Source organism: Pseudochaenichthys georgianus, chromosome 13 (assembly GCF_902827115.2).
Source record: "Pseudochaenichthys georgianus chromosome 13, fPseGeo1.2, whole genome shotgun sequence".
Lineage (NCBI taxonomy): Eukaryota > Metazoa > Chordata > Actinopteri > Perciformes > Channichthyidae > Pseudochaenichthys > Pseudochaenichthys georgianus.
In genome coordinates, this window is record NC_047515.1 from 22450464 (window position 1) to 22474707 (window position 24244).

Below are 24244 nucleotides of genomic sequence, written 5' to 3' on the forward strand. Positions count from 1 at the left end.
TTGGTATTATTTGTATTCTCGCCAGGTAGATTCCAAGTAGCACCACAGCAGCCAGAGCATATCTTGCAACCCATCTGTTGGTGTCTGAAGGCCGCACAATCGCCATCCTGCCTGAGTAAACAGTACATTTCATGCAATCTGAGGCAGAACAAAACTCAAGTTATTCATTTTTAAGGAAATAAAAGCAGGAAACAAATTACATTTTTGTTTTTTACCATTACCTGCTTGTGGCAGAAGTGCTTGGTATTGTGCAGAAAGCATCTGTTGACAAGATGACAGTAAGTTACTGCAGACATTACAAATACAGTTGGGCAGTATTACAATGCATACTATCCTGTGAGGAGATTAATTTGGTATTAGTGTCGTCGTTATTTTGGATATATAACATTGAGTATATCAATCATTGCATATACATTTCAAATAATTGATGTGTATATTTGTATCTGGACAATGTCTCGAATTAGCAAAACATTTTGATCACATTATATTCTACATCACAATACACACGTACTACGCAAGAATATGAGTATCAAGAATGCCCATACTTAAAATACTATTCTTCTATACATGTCAGTCTCATTTCATATTCCTCTCCAAACTTAATCTCTGACAGAAAGGTTAAATCTGCACCTGCACAAAGTAAATCCTGGCATACGGCCTCCTCAACTTTTCTGAGGACATCAGGCTCACTTGGCTTTCACACAGAATGAAGATAGGAAATTATTGTTATGCAGGTCCGATTTCTCTGTTTAAAAAAACTTGCCAGATTTTGACATCAAGGTTGCATGCCTTACAGATGCAAATATAATCCAATGTGTGTTCCGCTTTAACAAAGGTAATGATGTGGTAGCAGTGAGCCACATAACTCAGGAGAACAGATGAGGGACACAAACTGCTATTATTTGAATGTGTGCCCTGATTACCAGTCTTTATCTGTATAAAGAACATTTGCAAAAAAAACAACACAATAATGAAAACCGTTATTTATAAATTGGTGTAGTAGAAATACACTCTGTAACTCTGGTGCTCACCTTCTCTTTAAGTAGCAGGAAATTACTCTTAGACAGGGAATACACCAACAACTGTTGCAATTTACTCTTGCAGACATGCCTGTTTTGCTTCACAGGTTCCTTTACTTTTTGCAACAGGTTTACACAACCATTTAAGACAATGCTGTTCAAAGCACCAGGAATAAGGGCACTATTTTTGAACCTGTCCTCTGTTAAAATCCTCTCAGAGGCAACACTCTTTTCAGTAGATCTAAAAAATAAAGAAAACATCAGTATGTGATACAACTATGTAGCAAATGTTACCCTTATCTACAGTCAAACAATGCATTAATCACTGAACTGTTCAACATGTGTAGCCAAGCATAAGCTCAACTGCCATTTGACAAACAAAAGCAATTTAAAACAACATATTTAACATTGTATTATTTCATTAGAGTGACTTCAAATTGTAATTGATTCGTCAAAACTCCTCTAGAGATTGTCTATTGTCTATTGTCTATTTATCTATTGAGGGTTCTCTCAATATGGTGTTTAGGCCCCTGTAATTGTAATAAATGGAAACCACACTGGGGTATACACATCATTGACAGAACAAAAAGCTAGTTAATGAGCAAGATATAAGTGAAGGGAATAACAGAAAACACTGCAATTTGGCAAACATGTACTCACCTCTCCCAAGTAAGTATCAGTTTTGTTTTATCATGAACGACAGCCATTTTGTATGATGCATTCGAGCTGCAGCCCTTTTTCTCTTCATCACGACCATACTGACTGCGCTCTGCAAACGGATGTAGTCTGAGCCATGTGCCAGATGACACTATCCAAGTGAACAGTGTTAAGTAGACAAATGTGACTGTTGTCATCTCAGAGCCTCGCCTTTGGCAGAGCAAAGATTGTTGCTTCATGTGTTTTATAGCTTCTTGTCTGCTTCTCAGGTGTAGGTGGCAACTTATTGGTCAATTATCAGCGGTACAAGCAAATCCTACGCCTGACATCCTCCGATTAAATCTGACAGGACTACACAAGGGGCCTTTGTCCTCTAATAACAATCAATCAGTTTTTACTGAGACGGACTTAAACCTCTGATACAGTGTTCCTTAACTGTCTTTAAGACGCTTTATCAAGGTTAACTTTGAAGTTAGAATAAAGGTACTGATATAATTCTAAACAAATAAATAAGAAATCCATTGATATGACATGTGATGATCAATATTATTATTACATGTTAGACACTTTTATCCAAAGCGACTTACATACTCAATACTGTGGGCCATCCCCACAGCAGCAATTTGGGGTGAAGGGTCTTGCCCAGGGACACAACGACATGACTGCAGTGGGGTTTGAACCTGTGACCCCCAGATCCAAACACCAACGCACAACCCACTGTGCCAAGGACATAGCGTGTTAGTCTGTTTGATAACCGTGAAGTAGCCGAAATACACCCTGCGAGCCGGTTTCGAATCCCGCTCAATCCCTTGTATGTCAGAACATGAATAAATGTAAAGGTGGAGCTTATTTATTATTTTACCACACTTTTGGGTAAATCAATGGATCATTTAAGTTCTTCACCATAATCATTCGTGATTCATTGTCTGTTTATATGATTGTACTTTGTAACAGAATCTAAATCTTCAAAGTAACTCATGTTATCAAATCAATTAAGTTAAGAGTCAAATCTTTGCCTCTGAAATTTAGTGAAGTATTAAGGAGCATGCAAGGAAGTACATCATTGTACAGTACTTCTATAGATGCACTTCATATAGAATAGTACGTAGAATATAAGTACTATGCCAAATGTGTATGAGGATTATTGTTATGTTGTGCATTTATTATTATAATTACAACTTTTAATAAATGTATTAAAACTTAAGAACAAAGTATTAAGTAAATATAACAATAATGAAAGTGAAATATGATGATGAAATATTCAAAACAGAAACATCCATACTTGTTTTATATGTATTTATATATTTAAAACAACAGTAATAATAACAACAACAATTCTTACAATATGTATAGTAAAGTGTAAAATAAAACTATACAATAAAAACAGTGCAAAATACAACAAAGTGAAAAAGTTGCACCGGCTCACAACATGAGGTCCTTTAAGGTGCATCCCCTCTCTTTCTCCCCCATACCCTCTTTGCTCCAGCACAGCCCTCCATCCCTCATAGGACTGGCTCTCGGACTCTTTACAGTACCAATTGCCAAAGTACTGTAAGTGGGCTGGTGGCTTCCTGTCTTTGTTGCACTTTTTGCAAATGATGGCGTCTGTCTTTTTGACATATTTTCCTTTGCCTGATCCCGATGGCTCCCTCTCCTCTTTTCTTTCCCTGTTCTGCTGTGTGGTGTACTGCACGTTACTCTGACCGGATGTTAGCGCCTGAGTAACTAATGGCAATGGCATGTTGAGAAGCATCATCTGAGAGCTTCCAGGCACAACCTGTGAGGGTCCAGGCACTTGAGGAAGCTGCACAGATGGTACCATCATGTATGGTGTTGAGAAGGGTGGAGTCGGTGCAAGGAAGGGAAGAGCATAGTATGGAGGTGGTGGGGGGCCCTGTGAGATGGCCACTGGTTGGGATCTGTTCTGGAGCTTTGCCTCACCAGCAGTGTTTGGTGGCAGAACAAAGGCGTGAGGCTCAGCCAGACTGCCAGGAAACAGAGATGTCCCTTTCTGCTTTGCCACAAGAAGCTGCTCAGGTCCTGCCATGGGAGCGTCAGGAGCGGGGATATCCTGCTTCAGGACCTGCTGTTCCTGAGACCTGTAGCGCCTGCTGAGCCTGCACAAACATGAAACAATCAATATTAATGAACAAAATTGAATATTTGTAATAATAATAATAATAATAACTGAGATTTCTATAGCGCCTTTCAAGGGACCCAAGGTCGCTTTACAGGAATAGGGCGAGCACACACAAAACAAAACAAAACAAAGGTCAGACAGACAAAACAACAGATCGATTTAAGGGCCGAAAGCCTTGATGAACAGATGGGACTTGAGGGCCCTTTTGAAGGCGTCCAGTGTGGGGATGTTGTGAATCTCCGCAGGGAGAGCGTTCCAGAGGGTGGGGGCTGCCACACTGAAGGCTCTGTCCCCGAAGGTTCTCAGTTTGGTGCGGGGGGTGGTGAGCAGGCCAGAGTCTGAAGACCGCAGGTTCCGGGGTGGGGCATGTGGGTGGAGGATGTCCGATAGGTACTGGGGGGCAAGGGCATGGAGGGACTTGTAGGTCAGGAGGAGGACTTTATAAGTTATGCGGAACTTGACCGGCAACCAGTGGAGGTGGATGAGGGTGGGAGTGATGTGCTGCCACGGCTTTGTATGTGTGAGGACCCGAGCTGCACAGTTTTGGACATACTGGAGCCTGTCCAGGGTTTTGTTGGGAACCCCGAACAGGACACCATTGCAGTAGTCCAAGCGGGTGGTGACAAATGCATGCACCAGGGTAATGAAAAAGAGTTGGGATTATTTTGAACAGTAAATCATTTTATTGGGTAAGTATTACAGAGTAAGTATACAGGTCTTGCACTATATGTAGTATGCTTATTTACTCACCATTGTGTGACAGTTGCAACATTCACTTCTGGGAGCTGGATGGTGGTCTCAGTCATCACCTTGGGGTGGAAAGCTGGTCTTCTTTTTGGCGGTGCCCTCCCTTCACACTGGAGCCAGTTTGTGCGTAGAACTTCTTGACCTTTGTTGCTTCCAAAGTATCTGTCAAGTTGAGAATACCGTCCCGTTTTCAAAAGCGTGGTTCCATCTAGAGCAGGGGTGGGGAATCTTTTTCCTCTCAAGGGCCATTTCAATTTTTTCAACATCCTCAGAGGGCCGTACAAGTTATTGACCTCTGCTTAAAAATCACAGCCCATTAATTTGGCCTTTCTTTCATGCTGTGCAAAGAAAAAGCGACCTCTTAATCCAGATATCTTACCCTGACTCGTGCATGCATTCACGTGCACAGTTGTTGCATGACCACCAAAACAGAAAGATATGGACACAAGATGTGTGCAAATGTATTTAGTTTCCTATCCATGTGGACATGATTTAAGTGGGGGGGACCTAGCCTCCTCTAGGAGGGTCCGGGGGGCATGCTCCCCCGGGAAGATTTTTTTTTAAATATTGAAGTTAAAAGCATCAATCTGGTGCACTTTGAGAGCAACATTAAGAGATCTATGGATACATCTCTCAACACCCATATGAAACAGAACTGTAAGCAGATTTACTTTTTCTTTATGGATATTTTACAAATCACTCTCCTTTCAAACTGTATTCTTGTTTATTAATAACAACTTTTTTTACTGTCATATAGTATTTTATACCCGTTTACTTTATTATCTTGTTTTTTGATAAGTATAATGATCATATAAAGATGTGCCTTTACCTCACTGGTTGGAGCTTCTTATATTCGTTAGCATAGCTAGCTAACCAGATGCTAATAACAACACAGTTATTGACTGTATGATCAGAATGACAGATGAACAGATCGCGACTGGGCTTACAACTAAAGACACAGCCACGCAAACACTGCAGCATGTGTAGCCTACGGATTTATGGGTACTGCAATGTTTTGAAGTCTCGGAGTAGCGTTCTGGTGCTCTCCGTCAACACTGCACCCCTGTCAGACGAGACATATACCACGTGATGACACGTTAGGCTCGTGTTGTGTTCAAGGACCATGACTGTTGCCAGGAAAAACAGGCACTCGCTTGTTTAATTATTTTGCGGTCTAGATTTCTTTAATTTTTTTCTTTTTTGCATGTGTTTATAAATTACCTCGAGGGCAAACCAAATGGTCTCGGGGCCGGAGGTTCCCCACCCCTGATCTAGAGAATAAGAAAATAGTCATATTTTAAAAAACAGAAATATGTAATTTATAATAAATATTTAATAAACAAGCTGTAAAAAAAGGCAATAAAAGAAGCTCCGCTCGCTCCCGTACGGTCCCGTCCGAGATTCTCTCTAGCTCGTAGTTATGTTAGTCCTTAATTTAAACTGGGTCATGTCATAAACAGGCTTGTTATTTAGCCAGATATGTCAACATTACATTGACGAAACATGTAATCCGCTACCGGTGTTCCGGTTTAACTGGTTCCCCGATCAACTGGTTGACAGATGTGGAGGCGTGGCCTTCGACTGAAATACACATTTCGATCGCTTCTTCTGTCGTTTACATACATCTTTTGGTATATTTGGTTGGATAGGAACACTTTGATGCACATTCAGTACCAGTGTGTGAGGTTGTGGTTACGATGGCGATATCCGGACGCGAACAGCGAGGACTACAAAAAGAAAAACGAGTTGACATGGGCATGTCTGTTCAAAACATTGCGAGCTCCAATAAATCATTTAAACCAGCTATTGTTGGCAGACTTATTACTGAATATCGTTCTTAATGTGATACCAAGTCCATCTGAGACCTGTGTACACCTTCAGACAGCCTCCAAGTGAAGCACACGTTGTTTACTCACAGTTTGAAAGCAGCGTGGAGAAGTCTTCAGCTGTGTTAAGCTGTGATCCGCTCGAATAAATCCTTAAAACCAGCTATTGTTGCCCGAATTATCACTGAATATCGTTCCTAATGTGATACCAAGTCCATCTGAGACGTGTACACCTGCAGACAGCCTCCCAGTGAAGCGTACGTTGTTTACTCAGAGTTTGAAAGCAGCGTGGAGAAGTCTTCAGCTGTGTTAAACTGTACCCTCTCAGGTAAACTGTGACCCTCTCAGGTAAACTGTGATTCGCCCAGGGAAAATGGGATCCGCCCAGATTAAACTGTGTTACATCTTCTGTGGCTATCTACCAGCGATCATGTTTAATATGAAAGACACACACATATACATCCCTTATAAAAACGGCATTCTGCAGCACTCATCCAGATCACATGTGACTGTTAACTCGTTTTGCAAAGATAGCAGCAGAAATGTCATTGCTGCATGTGCAGGGATATTTAGACTTTAAAATGCTGATGGGTCATTAATCTTGGTCTCGGCAAACAATATTAGGAATCTTCTATTCCAACTACATAATATTCAGTGTCCATCGACATGAAAATAACAAAAAAGTTCATGCTGGACTCAAACCCGAGTCCCAACAGCGAAAGTCACTCCAGCCCTGCACGTTATGAGTGCGCCACAGATCAACACGATACTTCTCAGAGAATCAAAAATAAAATAACAGTGTTCAAAACACTCACGTCAATTACATTACATGACATTGCATTTACCTGACACGTTTATCTAAAGCGACTTACAATAAGTGCATAAGACCAAGAAGATACAAACTTGAAGAAAACTTAATCATAAAGTACATCAGGTTTCATAGAGCCAAAATATTTAAAGTGCTACTCAACTGGCTTTAGATAAGCCATTCCTTTATTAGTATATAAGTGCTTTGTTAATAATTCTAACGTCAATAAATCCTTTACAAACTATTCGTGTTGTCAGTCTTACATTTGTATCACATATCGTTATTAATATGATGTCGATTTGATACCCGTTTATACTTGTATAAACAAGGATATCTGATCTCGGCGGGTCTTAATGAGGCTTGATACAGACCTCAGTCAGTATACTATATTATAATATGTATATTATGGCTTAAAGTGTACATACATTCGCTCACATTATAAATTATGGTCGGGTTGCATTTTTCTGGAACTTTTTAACAAGGTTAATCTAAAATATTGTAGTGTGGTGGTTCAATATGTCGTGTTGATCCGTGGCGCACTCATAACGTGCAGGGCTGGAGTGACTTTCGCTGTTGGGACTTGGGTTTGAGTCCAGCATGAACTTTTTTGTTATTTTCATGTCGATGGACACTGAATATTATGTAGTTGGAATAGAAGATTCCTAATATTGTTTGCCGAGACCAAGATTAATGACCCATCAGAATTTTAAAGTCTAAATATCCCTGCACATGCAGCAATGACATTTCTGCTGCTATCTTTGCAAAACGAGTTAACAGTCACATTTGATCTGGATGAGTGCTGCAGAATGCCGTTTTTATAAGGGATGTATATGTGTGTGTCTTTCATATTAAACATGATCGCTGGTAGATAGCCACAGAAGATGTAACACAGTTTAATCTGGGCGGATCCCATTTTCCCTGGGCGAATCACAGTTTACCTGAGAGGGTCACAGTTTAACACAGCTGAAAACTTCTCCACGCTGCTTTCAAACTCTGAGTAAACAACGTACGCTTCACTGGGAGGCTGTCTGAAGGTGTACACATGTCTCAGATGGACTTGGTATCACATTAGGAACGATATTCAGTGATAATTCGGGCAACAATATCTGGTTTTAAGGATTTATTCGAGCGGATCACAGCTTAACACAGCTGAAGACTTCTCCACTCTGCTTTCAAACTGTGAGTAAACAACGTGTGCTTCACTTGGAGGCTGTCTGAAGGTGTACACAGGTCTCAGATGGACTTGGTATCACATTAAGAACGATATTCAGTAATAAGTCTGCCAACAATAGCTGGTTTAAATGATTTATTGGAGCTCGCAATGTTTTGAACAGACATGCCCATGTCAACTCGTTTTTCTTTTTGTAGTCCTCGCTGTTCGCGTCCGGATATCGCCATCGTATCGATCTTCTCAGTACACTCTGCGCTACCTCTGCCAACATTATAATACTAGGAGACATCAATATTCACGTTGACACCCCCTCCTGTCACTATGCAGCCGAGTTCCTACACCTTCTGGACTGCCTCAACCTAACACAACATGTTGATGTCCCCACACACACTAGGGGACACACACTGGACCTTGTAATCACAAACTCTGCCCCCATTAGTAAACTATCCGTTTACGATCTAGGTGTGTCGGATCACAAGGCCATCTCAATGGAGCTGCCACTGCTGCTACCCCACACCAAACCCAAGCGTCAAATCCGTTTCAGAAATCTGAAAAACATCAACCCGGACACCATGACCTCGGATCTCCAGCATCTCTCCACAATAACTCCTACAGAAGGTAAATGAATCTGTGGATTTTTACAATACATCTCTGAGCAGTCTCTTGGATCTCCACGCCCCTGTCAAAACTAGAACAGTCACTTTCTCACGGTCAGCCCCCTGGTACACCTGCGAGCTGAGGAAAATTAAGACAGCGGGGCGTGTCCTTGAGCGGCGCTTCAAGGCTTCAGGCCTCTCTGTTCACAGACAGGCATACCGGGACCACCAAAATGCCTACGCAAAGTCCCTCAGAGACACACGGTCAAAATTCTACTCCGCCATCATCAACAATAGCCCTGGCAACTCCAAGCTACTTTTTTCCACCATAAACCATCTCCTCAAACCTCAGACTCCGCTACACAAAGACACCACAGAGGAACAGTGTGATAATTTCATCACATTTTTCAGGAAAAAGGTAGAGACCATCCGCTCTCTCCTCACAAACTCCGCTGCTCTGCTAGTCCTAACCGTCAACCCCCAGCCTGGACCGACCCAGCCTCTTTGCTGCTTCACTAACATCTCGCAGCATGAAGTTGAGGCCATCATCAAAAAGATGAAACCCTCCACCTGTGCCCTGGACCCCTTTCCCACAGCTTTGGTTAAATCGAACATTGATGCCATAAGTCCGCTGATCACTTCAGTGATAAACCAGTCCATCCAGTCTGGTCATGTTCCACCACCATTAAAAGCTGCTGTCATCAAACCACTCCTCAAAAAACCCACTTTAGACCCTGAAGTCCTAGCCAATTACAGACCCATCTCCAACCTGCCATTCCTATCCAAGGTACTGGAGAAAGTAGTTGCCATTCAGATCCAGGAACATCTAACACTGAATAAACTATTTGAAAAATTCCAGTCTGGTTTCCGCCAGGGCCACAGTACAGAAACTGCCTTAGTCAGGGTGACCAATGACCTGCTGATGACAGCTGACACCGGATCTCCATCTCTCCTCATCCTCCTGGATCTAACTGCAGCATTTGATACCGTCGACCATGACATCCTACTCCACCGTCTTCACACTACAATTGGACTCTCTGACTCTGCCTTAAACTGGTTCACCTCCTATCTCACCGGGAGGACTGAGCACGTCACCTTGGGAGCGGCTAAATCAAGAACTCACTCTGTGACTTGCGGTGTCCCCCAAGGATCAGTCCTTGGCCCAACCCTTTTCACCATATACATATCCCCCCTTGGTCGTGTCATCAGCCGGCATGGAATATCTTTCCATTGCGATGCTGATGACACACAACTCTACATCAGAGCAAACCCAACCCCCTCTGCAACTCTGCCATCATCCACAATAACCAGATGCCTGGAGGAGATAAAGGTGTGGATGAAGCACAACTTCCTCCAGCTAAACAGCTCCAAGACTGAAGCCATTCTTATTGGCACTCCACATCAGGTCAGTTCATCTGCCATCACCAGCATCACCTTCTCCGGTCAGAACATTCCACTCTCAACAACGGTTACCAATCTGGGAGTTAAAATGGATCCTCACCTGACCTTTGAGGCCCACATCAAGCAAATATGCAAGACCTCTTTCTACCACCTGAGAAATATTGCGAAACTCCGCCCCACACTCAGTCTGCCAGATGCTGAAAAGCTTGTCCACGCCTTTGTCTCCTCCAGGCTGGACTACTGTAACGCACTTCTCATTGGGATTCCTAGCAAGAACATCCAGAGGCTGCAATACATCCAAAACACAGCTGCTAGGATCCTGATGAGAGTGCGGAAGTACGAACACATCACACCCATCCTCAAATCACTGCACTGGCTCCCGGTCTCACTCAGGATTGACTACAAAATCACCCTCTTCACTCATCAGTGCATATATGGAAATGCTCCCTCCTACATCAAGGAATTGCTCACCCCACAAACCTCCACGAGGAACCTACGTTCAGTAAAGGCAAACCTCCTCATCCCACCAAGGACAAAACTGAAGACCATGGGAGACCGAGCCTTCTGCTCCGCTGCTCCGAGATTGTGGAATGCCCTCCCAAGCCAGCTGAGGACACCACAGACTGTGGAGGCTTTCAAAAAAGGCCTAAAAACGCATCTTTTTAGAATAGCCTTTAACTAGATTTTTAAATCCCCCACATTATGCCATGCGGGCATGAATGTCACAGCTTTTATTATGTTGTTTTAATTGTTTTTTTTGTTTTTTTTTATTGTTGTTTTGTTTCACCCTTTTTAATTTTTAATTTTGTAGCACTTTGAGTTTTGTTTACGCAAATGAAAAGTGCGCTTATAAATAAAATATATTATTATTATTATTATTATCGTAACCACAACCTCACACACTGGTACTGAATGTGCATCAAAGTGTTCCTATCCAGCCAAATATACCAAAAGATTTATGTAGACGACAGAAGAAGCGATCGAAATGTGTATTTCAGTCGAAGGCCACGCCCCCACATCTGTCAACCAGTTGATCGGGGAACCAGTTAAACCGGAACACCGGTAAACATCACATACATGGAAAGGTTACGGCGGGACATGTCCGGTTCGCTAGTCATGAGTAAAATGTCCCTGTGCAACATGTTGTTTAGTTAACATATACATATGACAGTTTATAAGCATTGACAACATAGTTAAAGGATGATGTACTTACTTTCGTGATGTTGGGAAAAAGTGAATCTCTCGCTCGCGGCGTCCGCAGAGTAGCCCCGCCTACGGAGACGCTGATTGGTCATTTCTTGGTTGCTGCGGGAGCAATTCTTGGTAGCAATACGAGATGGGTCTGTCTGCAGACCGCAGCGTTTCCTATAGGGGCGTTTCCTATAGGGGCGTTTCCTATAGGGGCGTTTCCTAACTTTTTTTATCCAGCTGCTTTTATAAATCCTCGCAGAAGAAGTCATTGTTCTAGTGATGGGAATTCCGGCTCTTCTTGCTGAGCCGGATCATTTGGCTCACCAAGAAGAGCCGGCTCGTTCGGCTCCCAAAGGGCTCTTCAGTTTACCACATATTATAACTTTTAATTAAATCAAATGTAGCGCTGTTTTGACTAATGATTTATATGTGTACACATATATCACTTAAATTATTCAAGACATCCTTTGTACTAAAGTATTCAAAAGTAAAAATTACATGTTTAAAATAAATTATTTGCTGTGGCCAATTGTTTTCATTGCATTTACAGACCCGTGTAACTCTCTGATACCACCCAATTAATGCATTGACTTGCTTGTAGAACCACGCTACACAAAACAGATGGCAACACCTATAAAAACTATTTTAAAAAAGGGGCTACTGTATCAACCTATATAAATTATATAAATATAGTTTTTCTCCCTGCAGGAGAGGGGAGCGTGCTTTGAGATCAACTGCTAGGCTGCAGCGGGGAGAAGAGGGGGACAAAAAGTAGGAAGAGAAGTAATGGGTCAGAAACCCTCCTTTTTACGCAGCGGTCCAGACATAGACATCATAGCGACGGCGACATATATTCAGTTGCCAGTTACTTTTGGCATTAGGGCAGGGATATCTTTCAAGGTTTGACATAATGAATTGTGCTACTTTTAAAGCAAGCAACGATGTTTTCAAATCTGTAATCAAAAAGCTCCTCAAAAACACTATAGAAGCAGTTCCTGCCGTTGTTACGTTAATTCAAACAGTAACAACGGACTACTTTTCTTAGCGGATGCATGTCAATTTAAATCAATACAAAAAACTATTTTTTAAATCAATAAAATCTTTTTCTAAATCCATAAAAGCATTTCAATTATTATTGGGAGTCATGTCGTTACTTTGTTGAGAATATGGCCATGTGTAATAAGCGGGATAATGTCCACATTGCACATCGCATAATGTGCCTTCATGCCGATCTAGATCCCTCCGCAAAAACAAAACAAAAAACGTCTCGTTCGCGGGCGAGAGCCGGCTCCCGTCGTTCACTATAGGAAACGCCCCTATAGGAAACGCCCCTATAGGAAACGCCTCCTTGCTGCGGTCTGCAGACAGACTCTATTGAGCAATACGGCCGCTGATTGGCCAGAGCTCTCAATTCTTGGTAGAATCTTGGTAGCAGACGTGAACGTGATTGGCTGTCGCTACAAAGAATGAGCTCGACTCACAGGCGACCGGGAGCGCCACACGCCCCCTCCGTAGAAACAAAAAAAAATCCAAAGTAAAGCAACATTTTGGTGCAGAGTGTCTGAATTCAATAGAGTCTGTCTGCAGACCGCAGCAAGGAGGCGTTTCCTATAGGGGCGTTTCCTATAGGGGCGTTTCCTATAGTGAACGACGGGAGCCGGCTCTCGCCCGCGAACGAGACGTTTTTGTTTATTTTTGCGGAGGGATCTAGATCGGCATGAAGGCACATTATGCAATGTGCAATGTGGACATTATCCCGCTTATTACACATGGCCACATTCTCAACAAAGCAACGACATGACTCCCAATAATAATTGAAATGCTTTTATGGATTTAGAAAAATATTTTATTGATTTAAAAAATAGTTTTTTGTATTGATTTAAATTGACATGCATCCGCTAATAAAAGTAGTCCGTTGTTACTGTTTGAACTAACGTAACAACGGCAGGAACTGCTTCTATAGTGTTTTTGAGGAGCTTTTTGATTACAGATTTGAAAACATCGTTGCTTGCTTTAAAAGTAGCACAATTCATTATGTCAAACCTTGAAAGATATCCCTGCCCTAATGCCAAAAGTAACTGGCAACTGAATATATGTCGCCGTCGCTATGATGTCTATGTCTGGACCGCTGCGTAAAAAGGAGGGTTTCTGACCCATTACTTCTCTTCCTACTTTTTGTCCCCCTCTTCTCCCCGCTGCAGCCTAGCAGTTGATCTCAAAGCACGCTCCCCTCTCCTGCAGGGAGAAAAACTATATTTATATAATTTATATAGGTTGATACAGTAGCCCCTTTTTTAAAATAGTTTTTATAGGTGTTGCCATCTGTTTTGTGTAGCGTGGTTCTACAAGCAAGTCAATGCATTAATTGGGTGGTATCAGAGAGTTACACGGGTCTGTAAATGCAATGAAAACAATTGGCCACAGCAAATAATTTATTTTAAACATGTAATTTTTACTTTTGAATACTTTAGTACAAAGGATGTCTTGAATAATTTAAGTGATATATGTGTACACATATAAATCATTAGTCAAAACAGCGCTACATTTGATTTAATTAAAAGGTATAATATGTGGTAAACTGAAGAGCCCTTTGGGAGCCGAAAGAGCCGGCTCTTCTTGGTGAGCCAAATGATCCGGCTCAGCAAGAAGAGCCGGAATTCCCATCACTAGAACAATGACTTCTTCTGCAGGATTTATAAAAGCAGCTGGATAAAAAAAGTTAGGAAACGCCCCTATAGGAAACGCCCCTATAGGAAACGCCTCCTTGCTGCGGTCTGCAGACAGACCCATCTCTCTGAATTGGCAATATATTCACAGGGGACCTGCAACCTTTAACCTCAAGCTATCCTAATGAAAATGGGTTCTCTGGATACAAACAACTTTCCCCTTAGCAGCCATGGCAACGTTATGCTAATCGAATGCAGTTTTGGACAGTGATTGGTGTAGATTCATGTGTTATTTTGCTCAATTAGCTTAATTCTCCTATGATTATTGTCCATAAAGGGAGTTTTTGAGCAGTTTCCTCAACAGAAGCGCTAAAAAACTATTTAGCGAAATGTATTTTATTCTTGAAGAAACCGACAAATGTCTTAGTATTGCAGTTTTTTTTAACATTTTTATTAATTCTGGTCAAAAATGTTTAGATTTGCCACAGAAAACAGTGTAACAAATGGTATGGATCCAAATGTTCTAAGGACTTATACAGAAATGCTTGGAAATTCGAATAGGAGGCAGAAATACAATGTTTATTATAGATTTATCCCAAAAAAATCTTGACAGCACTAAATAGCTAATGCATGTGATGGTTAAATGCCTGCAAACACTGAGTAAATTCAAATAAATCATGTATTTACTTATCATATGAGCCATGTAGGATGTTTCATAGTGGTTACACTTAGGAAAGGTTTGTATTCTTGTCCGTCACAACCACATGCACCAGGCTCTGCACTCGTGTCTCAATCATGTTTTATTTACTTGATTTTGTGAAGTAACATACATAAAAATTGTAATTTTCTATTAAGGTATGATCATATCCCTTAATCACACTTCAACAATGTATCACTAAACTTTCTGAGCTATGGATGGCAGCAGAAATCTGACGATTAAAGGTATTTAAAAGATACAGATTTCATGGCAGTTTGGAGTCAAATTCAACAATTTTTCAAATAATTTATTTGTATTTGCTTAACAAACATGTTCTAATACAAATAAACATGTACACGTGCAATGGTGTTATTAAGTTGGGAGACTCAAAAAAGAAAGTAATTGGTTGGGAAATAAATATTTCATTGAGTCATTAATTAACAATCCAAAACATGGTTTAAATGGAAGTCGTCACAACATTGTACAATTAATGGTGGATATCTTTTGTTTTGCCAATTAAATGCTTTTTGGTATTTTGTTCTGGCCTGAGTAAAATAACAACACATTTAGGGATAAAAATACAGAATAGTAGCCCATAACTGGAGGCCAGAATAGCAAATATCTCCACAGCCACAGTGAACTTCCCAGGAGAGCTGGCATATGCTGGGATAAAGGTGATCCAGACAGCACAGAATATCAACATGCTGAATGTGATAAATGTAGCTTCATTAAAATTATCAGGCAGCTTTCTAGCCAAGAAAGCAAGTAGAAAACATAACACAGCTAAGAGCCCTATGTATCCTAACACAGCCCAGAACCCTACAGGTGATCCCAGGGCACACTCAAGAATAATCTTATCCTTATAGTGGTTCATATTTTTAAAGGGGAATGGAGGGCTTATTGTCAGCCAAAGTATGCAAATTATAACCTGTATTAGAGTGAAACCCAGAACACTGAATCTCTGCTGGGCAGGCCCAAACCACTTCATCATATTACTGCCTGGAAGTGTAGCCCTGAATGCCATTAACACCACTATAGTTTTCCCCAGAACACAAGAGATACAGAGGACAAAGGTGATGCCGAATGCTGTGTGTCGCAGCATGCAGGACCACTGAGAGGGCCGGCCGATGAAGGTCAGAGAACACAGGAAACACAGAGTCAAGGAGAAGAGCAGCAGGAAGCTCAGCTCAGAGTTGTTAGCCCTTACAATGGGAGTTTCCCGGAAGTGAACAAAAACTGATGCTATAAGAGTTGTAAAAATCGCCCCCATCAAACAAAATAATGTTAAAATGATCCCCATGATCTCTTCAAAAGACAGAAATTCTATTTCCTTCAGGATGCATGTGTCCCCTCTGGTATTTCGCCAATAATCAATGGGACATTTGAAGCACTCCATCGAGTCTGTTTTTGAAAGAGACAAACAATTAGGTCATAATCTGATCATGGAAAGGGAAAAGCACAAATCCTGATACAGTATTTTTCTAGATCAAACCTGTGATGTTGCTTATTTCTCCATCTGCACACGGTATACAGTCATAACAGCAAACAGGTTTTCCTTTCTGAAAGACTTTGCGTTTCCCCGGGTTGCAGCTCTCACTGCACACTGACACAGGCACCTGGCACATGAATATGTGGAGGAATTGTATGTGACTTACAGTGTGTACACTTTTTTATTTTATTGTTGTTTACATGTAATTTGAATTTGGAAACATTATAATATGTATCATTCTAGTTATGCTTAGCTTCATTTATGTGGAACATTAAATGTTATGCAGTATTGCATTATGACTAACAATCCAGAAATGTGAGTATAAAATAATATGAATTTGTACCGTGTGACTTCCTCCTTTCCACACTATCTTCATGCCATTCATTATAAATTGACGATCATGGGGCAGAGAGGCATCAAAAATCCCAACTGTGTCAAAATGTATGGTCCCTGAGGTCACATGTTGTAAATTAATGAGCTCATATTTTGCAGGCGAATCTCCATTCTGGTCAAAGGTCACTCTTTCCCCCTGACTTGTTGTAAAGTTTACATTCTGTAAGTAATGTAGCACCTGCAAAGAAAAGAGGGGGCTTTGGGTTATTTCAAATTCCATCTTAGTTTTTTGGGATACAAATAAATAATTTCAAAAGATCAATTAAAGTTTTCTTTCCTCACCTGCCATGGTTGAATGTTTTTAGTATCAGCACAGCTCCCGTTGTAGAAGGGGCCCCTCCCCTCTTCACATGTGACAAGGTTGTGTATAGCATGAGCCACTGCGTAAACTGACTTGTATACATTATAAGTGAATCTAAGCTCTGAAACATCTGTAAAATACGATTCAACATTCTGCAAGCTCTCAAAGCCACTGCATGGCTTTTTTTGTGTGTTTGAAGAGTCATTCAGGGCACAGTTGAACACATCTTCCCAGAGATCTCTTACAAAATGACTGTCAGGAAACTGTGAGGGATGGATCTGCCTCAGGTGTTCCTCCAGCCCGGGGATCTGAGCTTTGCTCACAACGAAGCCCAGTGAGCCCACAAGGATGCTGCGACCCTCGCTGTCAGTCAGAGAGTGATCTGTGATCCAGGCGTCACTGCCAACCAGCTGCAGTGCTGTAATGTTCTGTCTGTACAACTCAGTCACCAGCACATTAACTTCTCTGTGGGACATAAATGCCACAATAACCTTAGAGGTGGAGTGCTTCACAGTTTCAACTACTTTGTTTAAGTCATGGAGAGGACCTGTTTGATCAAATGCCTCGTAATACTCAATGCACACCCCCTCTTCTTGTGCAGCTTGTATAAAAGAGGCCATACCGTCGACACCATAGTCATTTTTGTTACTAATTGCCCCCACCCAGGTCCAGCCGAAGTGCTTGACCAGCTTTGCCAGGGCTCTGCTCTGGTGGAGGTCACTGGGAATAGTTCGGAAAAAGGATGGAAACTCCTCTCTGTTGCTGAGACATGCACAGGTTGCAAAATGACTGATCTGTGCGAAGGAAAGTTAGAAAGAACAGAATAATGTTGATTACAAATTCATCATATAACATTGTCATATAATGAAAAATATTAAGGATCTATATTATAAGACAAGTTAATCGAGAAGCCCTCTAAAATACAGAATTTAATATATTTCTAAAACAACCTCTTAATCGAATCACATTGATTCAGAAACATCCTCTTATTCTGTGTGTTTTAGAATTATTTATATGCAGACAATAAAAGTAAAATATTTACCACTGGTATCTGGAACCTTCCCATAATCCGAGCAAATCCCACTGTAGGTGCAGAGGCAGAGTGGCCTAGTATAGCCAGAGCAGTGTCAGCCTTTGTACAGTTCCTCTCCTCTATGATTTCCCTCTGCCCGTTGGCTAAATCTAGCGCAGACTTAATCATATTTGTCATTCCGCAGGAATTGAATATCTTGTAGCCCAGGTTGGGAAGAAAAGCAGGGTTTTGGTTTATTTCCTCAATTGCAAAGATCATAGTCTGGGCAAATTTGAATTCTCTTACATTGATGCTAGAAAAACAAGACATTTATTTAAATTATTTTATTTGCACAAAAATGTATTGAACAAGAAAACGCGTAAAATAAGAAAGACATACTCACTACAGGCATTTTGGAGGATCAGGTAAGGTTTGAAAGCTGGGTATGCTGCCTCTGTATCCAGTTTGAAAGGTGAAGATGCCACCTAAGACAAAGTCTCCAGCCTTGGACAGCTCGGGGGGTTGTGCCCTCCCCTGCAGCCGGCACACAGGCATCACCCACCTGGTAAGAAGAACCAGGAATAACAGCTTCAGTAGAGGCATTGCTTCGCTCTGCAGACTGGCCTCAATGCCTTTATGAGACTTTTTATATTCAAACCTAAACCTTTTCAATGTGTCAATGCTCTTATTCTAGACAGCTTTAGGGTATGAAGCACATGACACAGAGTAGAGGGCCCCAGGGATTGAAGTCAAGGTTTTGGTGTGTAAAGCAAATCAAAGATAATACAACATGCAAAATGAAGTATCCATATCTTCTATCCAAGTATTTCTTTCTGTATCACAAGTCATAGTTCCTGACACAATCATTTGTTTGTCTGTTTCTTAGCCCTTTATCCTTATTTTGGCGGAGTGGCAAGTCATGACTCAAAGTAAAACTGTAACATGTACAGGCATAATATCTTCACAATTTTCACATGTAATGCGAACGATAAAGAAATACTGCATCTGATTCCCAAGATGAAAGAAATAAACATGGGGCAATAATTCACTTTTACCAGGTCCATACAGTCATTAGTTATACAAGTAAACTACTAAAGTGTCAGGATTGGCAGGAATACACCAAATATGACCAAATTGGAGAAACTCTGAGAGTCGTTTGGTGTTGGCCTATAATTTGCATTAACCACGTTTGTGTCCGCTCCGCTGTACTTCTAACCTGGGGCTGTACGGTCAGTTTCCATTTTGATCCATCCACTTGACTAAATCCAAAGTGTCAGAAACAAGAAAACGGTCTGCAAACATGTCCTATCTTCTCGCCGCCAGGACTCACCATGCTGGGTGGACAGATCATACCATTTGTATTGGTTTTGTGCATGTTGGCAGTGGTTGTGCGATCTAACTAACTTGTATTACTTCAGAAATATATGAACTGGTTAGTTGATCATATTTTCACTTTAACACAAAAACAACTTGTTCCCAATTACTACAGGAACATTGTAGGGTGTAATTATGAGGGAAACATAATATTGAATGGCCCTTTCACTTATTATTTACATTTTTTTCAATTTCAGGAAAACTCAAAATAAAACTTGAATGAATGAAAAGGGATGAAATAGCAAGCCAATTAGTATTAAATTATGTAAAATGCCATAATGCTCCTAATGTGGTTTCAAACAGGCCTGGTGTTAGAATAAACAGGAACTATTGTTTTCTTTTACCGTCCTGTTATCCTCAGATTTACTTCACACCCTTTATCCTCTGGGGTTGATTTGACCCCAGTAGTTTAAAAATCAAGACAATGATCATATTCCAAATGTTTGACTCCAAAGTCTCTGGTGCTTTAGGTATCTTAGTTGACTACCTAAATGACCATTTCAATAAAACATTACCCCAACCTTCCCCCCTACAGACCCCTTTATACATCCATAATTCCTATTATGTGACTATCGAAAAAATATATAAATCACCATTAAATCTCACCGACTGAAATAAAATGTTAAAGTAAGATATTTTTGATGTTGTTAAAGGCCCAATAACTAAAGCAGAGGGTAGTTTTGTTTTACAATGATACATTTGCATGTAATGGTCACCTCGATATCATCCTACACAATCAACACAAATATGTGTAAAATATTGATATTTTTTTATGTTTTATACTACTAAAAGAGCCTGGGGTCAAATTGACACCAAGGAACACCAATGCGTACAAACTGCGTACAGGACATTTAAAAAAGATCTTCATGTTCATTTTATGTTTACCCATTAGTCCTCACTAAATTAGGAAAAGTCATGAAATACTAAGCAAAAAAAAATAATGTGAACCATTTTCTTAGATAGGTTAAACATTGAATGGGGTCAAATTGACCCCAAGGATAACAGGAGAGTTAAAAAAAAGGAAGGAAGGGAAGGATCAAAACAAATCCTTAATTGATTTAACATGTCACATTTACATGTTGTGACACGATTGTCAATCATTTCAGACCCTATTTTTCAGCTTGAAGCGATATGCCACCTGTTGTTCCTGTTGTTGTGTAAAAGGATGAAGCAATCTGCAATGTTTACCCTCCAGTGTCCATGCAGGAGTTTCCCCACTGGAGTCAAGCCGCTGGGTGATAAAGTATTGCTTTAAAGAGATGGGGACTCATTTATCTTTCATTGTTGTTCTTCTGTGTTGTTATTAATTATGTACAAGTGTTACCTTTATTTCTGGTGTATTGCATCATTGTATTTTTGAACTTGAGAGCTTCAAGTTTGAAGGGGACACGAATTCATGTAATATCCCTTCATCTCTCCTGCATCCACTGCTGTTGCATTGAACTGTTATTTATTTGATTTAAATATTTGTCAATGAAAACTTTAACCTTCTTGAAATAAATCAGGGAATAAATATAGTAATGGATGTTATGTGTGAATAGGTGCAACTTGAATTTACTGTGAGATCTGAGGATATCAAACATTGGCCACCAAACACAGGCATATGAATAAATACAATTTAGTTTGTGTAGTGTTGAGCTGTATTATTTCAAATTGTGACCGCCTACTTCCATCTACGCAACATTGCCAAAATTAGGCATATCTTGCCTCAAAACGATGCAGAGTTACTAGTCCATGAATTTGTTACTTCCAGACTGGATTAGTGTAACTCTTTATTATCAGGGTGTACCAAGAAGTCAGTTACGTTGCTTCAGCTGATTCAAAATGCTGCAGCACGTGTACTAACTAAAGTTAGGAAAAGGGACCACATTTCTCCTGTTCTGGTTGCCTTACACTGGCTCCCTATAGAACACAGGATAGAATTTAAAATTCTTCTTCTCGCCTACAAAGCCCTTAATGGGCAGGCGCCATCTTCTATCCATCCATCTTCTATCCATCCATCTTCTCCCACTTATACGTGGTCGGGTCGCGGGGTAGCAGTTCCAGCAGAGAGCCCCAAACTTTCCTTTCCCTGGCCACATCAACCAGCTCTGACTGGGGGATCCAAAGGCGCTACCAGGCCAGCGAAGAGATATAATCCCTCCACCTGGTCCTAGGTCCACCCCTTGGTCTCTTCCCAGCTGGACGTGCCTGGAACACCTCCCTTGGGAGGCGCCCAGGTGGCATCCTAACTAGGTGCCCGAACCACCTCAACTGGCTCCTTTCGACGCGAAGGAGGAGCGGTTCTACTCCGAGTCCCTCCCGGATGACCGAACTTCTCACTTTATCCCTAAGGGAGACACCAGCCACCCTGCAGAGAAAACCCATCTCGGCCGCTTGTATCCGCGATCACATTCTTTCGGTCATGACCCATCCTTCATGACCATAGGTGAGGGTAGGAACGAAAATGGCCTGGTAGACAGAGAGCTTTGCCTTCTGGGTCAGCTCCCTTTTTGTCACAATGGTGCGGTAAAGCGACTGCAGTACCGCTCCCGCTGCTCCGATTCTCCGGCCCATCTCACGCTCCATTGTTCCCTAACTCGAGAACAAGACCCCGAGATACTTGAACTCCTTCACTTGGGGTAAGGACTCATTCCCTACTTGGAGTGGACAGTCCATCGGTTTCCTGCTGAGAACCAAGGCCTCAGATTTGGAGGTGCTGATCCTCATCCCAGCTGCTTCACACTCGGTTGCGAACCGATCCAGTGAGTGCTGAAGGTCGCAGACCGATGAAGCCATTAGAACCACATCATCTTCAAAAATCAGTGGTGCAATCCTTAGTCCACCGAACTGCAGACCCCCTTCCCGACGACTATGCCTCGAAATCCGATCCATGTATATTACAAACAGGATTGGTGACAAAGCGCAGCCCTGGCGGAGGCCAACCCTCACCCGAAATGGGTCCGACTTGTTGCAGAGGACCCGGACACAGCTCTCGCTTTGGGAGTACAGAGATTGGATGGCCCTGAGTAGAGACCCCCTCACCCCATACTTCCGCAGCACCTCCCACAGTAACTCCCTGGGAACTCAGTCATACGCCTTCTCCAAGTCTACAAAACACATGTAGACCGGATAAGCGTACTCCCAGGCCCCCTCCAGGATCCTTGCGAGAGTAAAAAGCTGATCCGTCGTAACACGACCAGGACGCAATCCGCATTGTTCCTCCTCAATCTGAGGAGTACCTTAGAGTAAACTTTCCCGGGGAGGCTGAGTAGTGTGATGCCTCTGTAATTGGCACACACCCTCTGATCCCCCTTTTTGAAAAGGGGAACCACCACCCCGGTCTGCCACGCCTTCGGTACTGTTTCCGACTTCCACGCAACGTTGATGAGACGTGTCAACCATGACAGCCCCTCAACACCCAGAGCCTTCAGCATTTCTGGGCGGATCTCATCCACCCCCGGGGCTTTGCCACTGTGGAGTTGTTTGACGACCTCAGTGACCTTCCCCCGGGAGATTGGTGTTGATCCCCCGTCATACTCCAGCTCTGCCTCTTCAGGAGTTCCTCAAAGTGTTCCTTCCAACGCCCTAACACTCCATCAGTTGAGGTCAACAACGTCCTATCCTTACTGTACATAGCTTGGATGGTGTAGTGGACATTTTTCTAATATATCATCCTTATTATATCTTTCATATGCTTAAACCAAATGCTTCTTATTTCCTGATGTGCTTTCTATTATTATTATTATTATTATTATTATATTCTCTTATGGATTATTCCCAGGCTCTGCAAGGCCACAGCTGTTTTAGCCGACTGGGAGTCACACAAGAACCGTTATGCTATCTGCTCAAGGCCACTGGGTGTCTCATAAACAATCTGACCGTGTGAACACAAGAGTTATAACATTCCCACTCTTTTCTTATATAATCTCTGCTTCTTCATTGTTCTGCGCACTCTCGCGCAGACTATCTTATACTCTGTCCGACTTGTGACATTATATTATTGTATCGTGTATTTGAAGCTTCAAATAAATAACCAAAAGACAGCTTTTCTCGATTCACCATTTATTTGTTTTGATCACTTGACTTGTACTCTCCAGCCGTGTTTGGGTCCTAGATTTCCATAACAAGTGGTGTTGTCGGCAGGATCTCTGTATGTTTGATTGGGAACACCTCTGGACGCTGGTGGCTGCTAGCTCCGGGATCTTTGGATCCTCCTCTACCCCGACAAAAAACGTACGGGACGAGGGGACCAGCGCGAGGGGTGGAACCGATTGACTTCACGAGATCCAACGAACTAAAAGGGGCTTTCAATACTGGGTGAGATGTACAAAGTCTAAATTGTTTAAAGTTAAACGTAATTAAACTCCATGACATTTATGAGAGGGACTGCTCGAAAGCAGAGATATTTGTAATATCTGGCATCGACGGATGAAAAATAGTGTTTTTGTAACACGGAGTGTTTTGGTAACACTTTAAAAGACTTTGTTATGGGAGCAAAGCAGGGGAGGGGGTTTGTACAGCCTCCTGAGGGTCCGATTGTGGATGTCATGCGAGCAAAATATGGTGAAGAAAGTCTGTCTAAATTAAATATATGGACGGAAATGTTCGGATTTCCTAAGGGAGGTTCTTTGAGTAAATTAAAAATCAAAAACCTGGGAGATAAATTACAAGAGTATGGAGATGGGATGAAAAAGAAGAATACAATTAAAGTGAAAGACTTGGAAAAATTGGACACTCATAGAAAGTGTTTAAAATACTGGGAGGATGAAGCAGA

At 41.6% G+C, this 24244-nt stretch overlaps 1 protein-coding gene and 1 long non-coding RNA gene across 2 annotated transcripts; both read right to left on the reverse strand.

The window, feature by feature from the left end:
- Window positions 1–2957: 2957 nt before the first annotated feature.
- LOC117457724 (uncharacterized) lies at window positions 2958–5629 on the reverse strand. The gene is made up of 2 exons (XR_011644260.1): window positions 4567–5629; window positions 2958–3793 (listed from the first exon to the last, which is right to left on the reverse strand). It is a non-coding gene; the product is annotated as an uncharacterized lncRNA (long non-coding RNA).
- Window positions 5630–15406: 9777 nt separating this feature from the next.
- LOC117457449 (extracellular calcium-sensing receptor-like) lies at window positions 15407–18408 on the reverse strand. Its single transcript, XM_034097549.1, has 5 exons — window positions 18145–18408; window positions 17084–17896; window positions 16752–16979; window positions 16412–16535; window positions 15407–16320 (listed from the first exon to the last, which is right to left on the reverse strand). The coding sequence occupies exons 1-5, from the start codon at window positions 18391–18393 to the stop codon at window positions 15407–15409; spliced, it is 2328 nt and encodes a 775-aa protein (XP_033953440.1). The 5' UTR covers window positions 18394–18408.
- Window positions 18409–24244: the final 5836 nt, after the last annotated feature.

Coding starts and splice junctions, on each gene's coding strand:
- LOC117457449 (XM_034097549.1), bottom strand. CDS start 18,393: ATGATCTTTGCAATTGAGGAAATAAACCAAAACCCTGCTTTTCTTCCC. Junction 16,980..17,083: donor AAAACATTCAACCATGGCAG/GTGAGGAAAGAA, acceptor TTTTCTTTGCAG/GTGCTACATTACTTACAGAA. Junction 16,321..16,411: donor AGAAATAAGCAACATCACAG/GTTTGATCTAGA, acceptor TTTCAAAAACAG/ACTCGATGGAGTGCTTCAAA.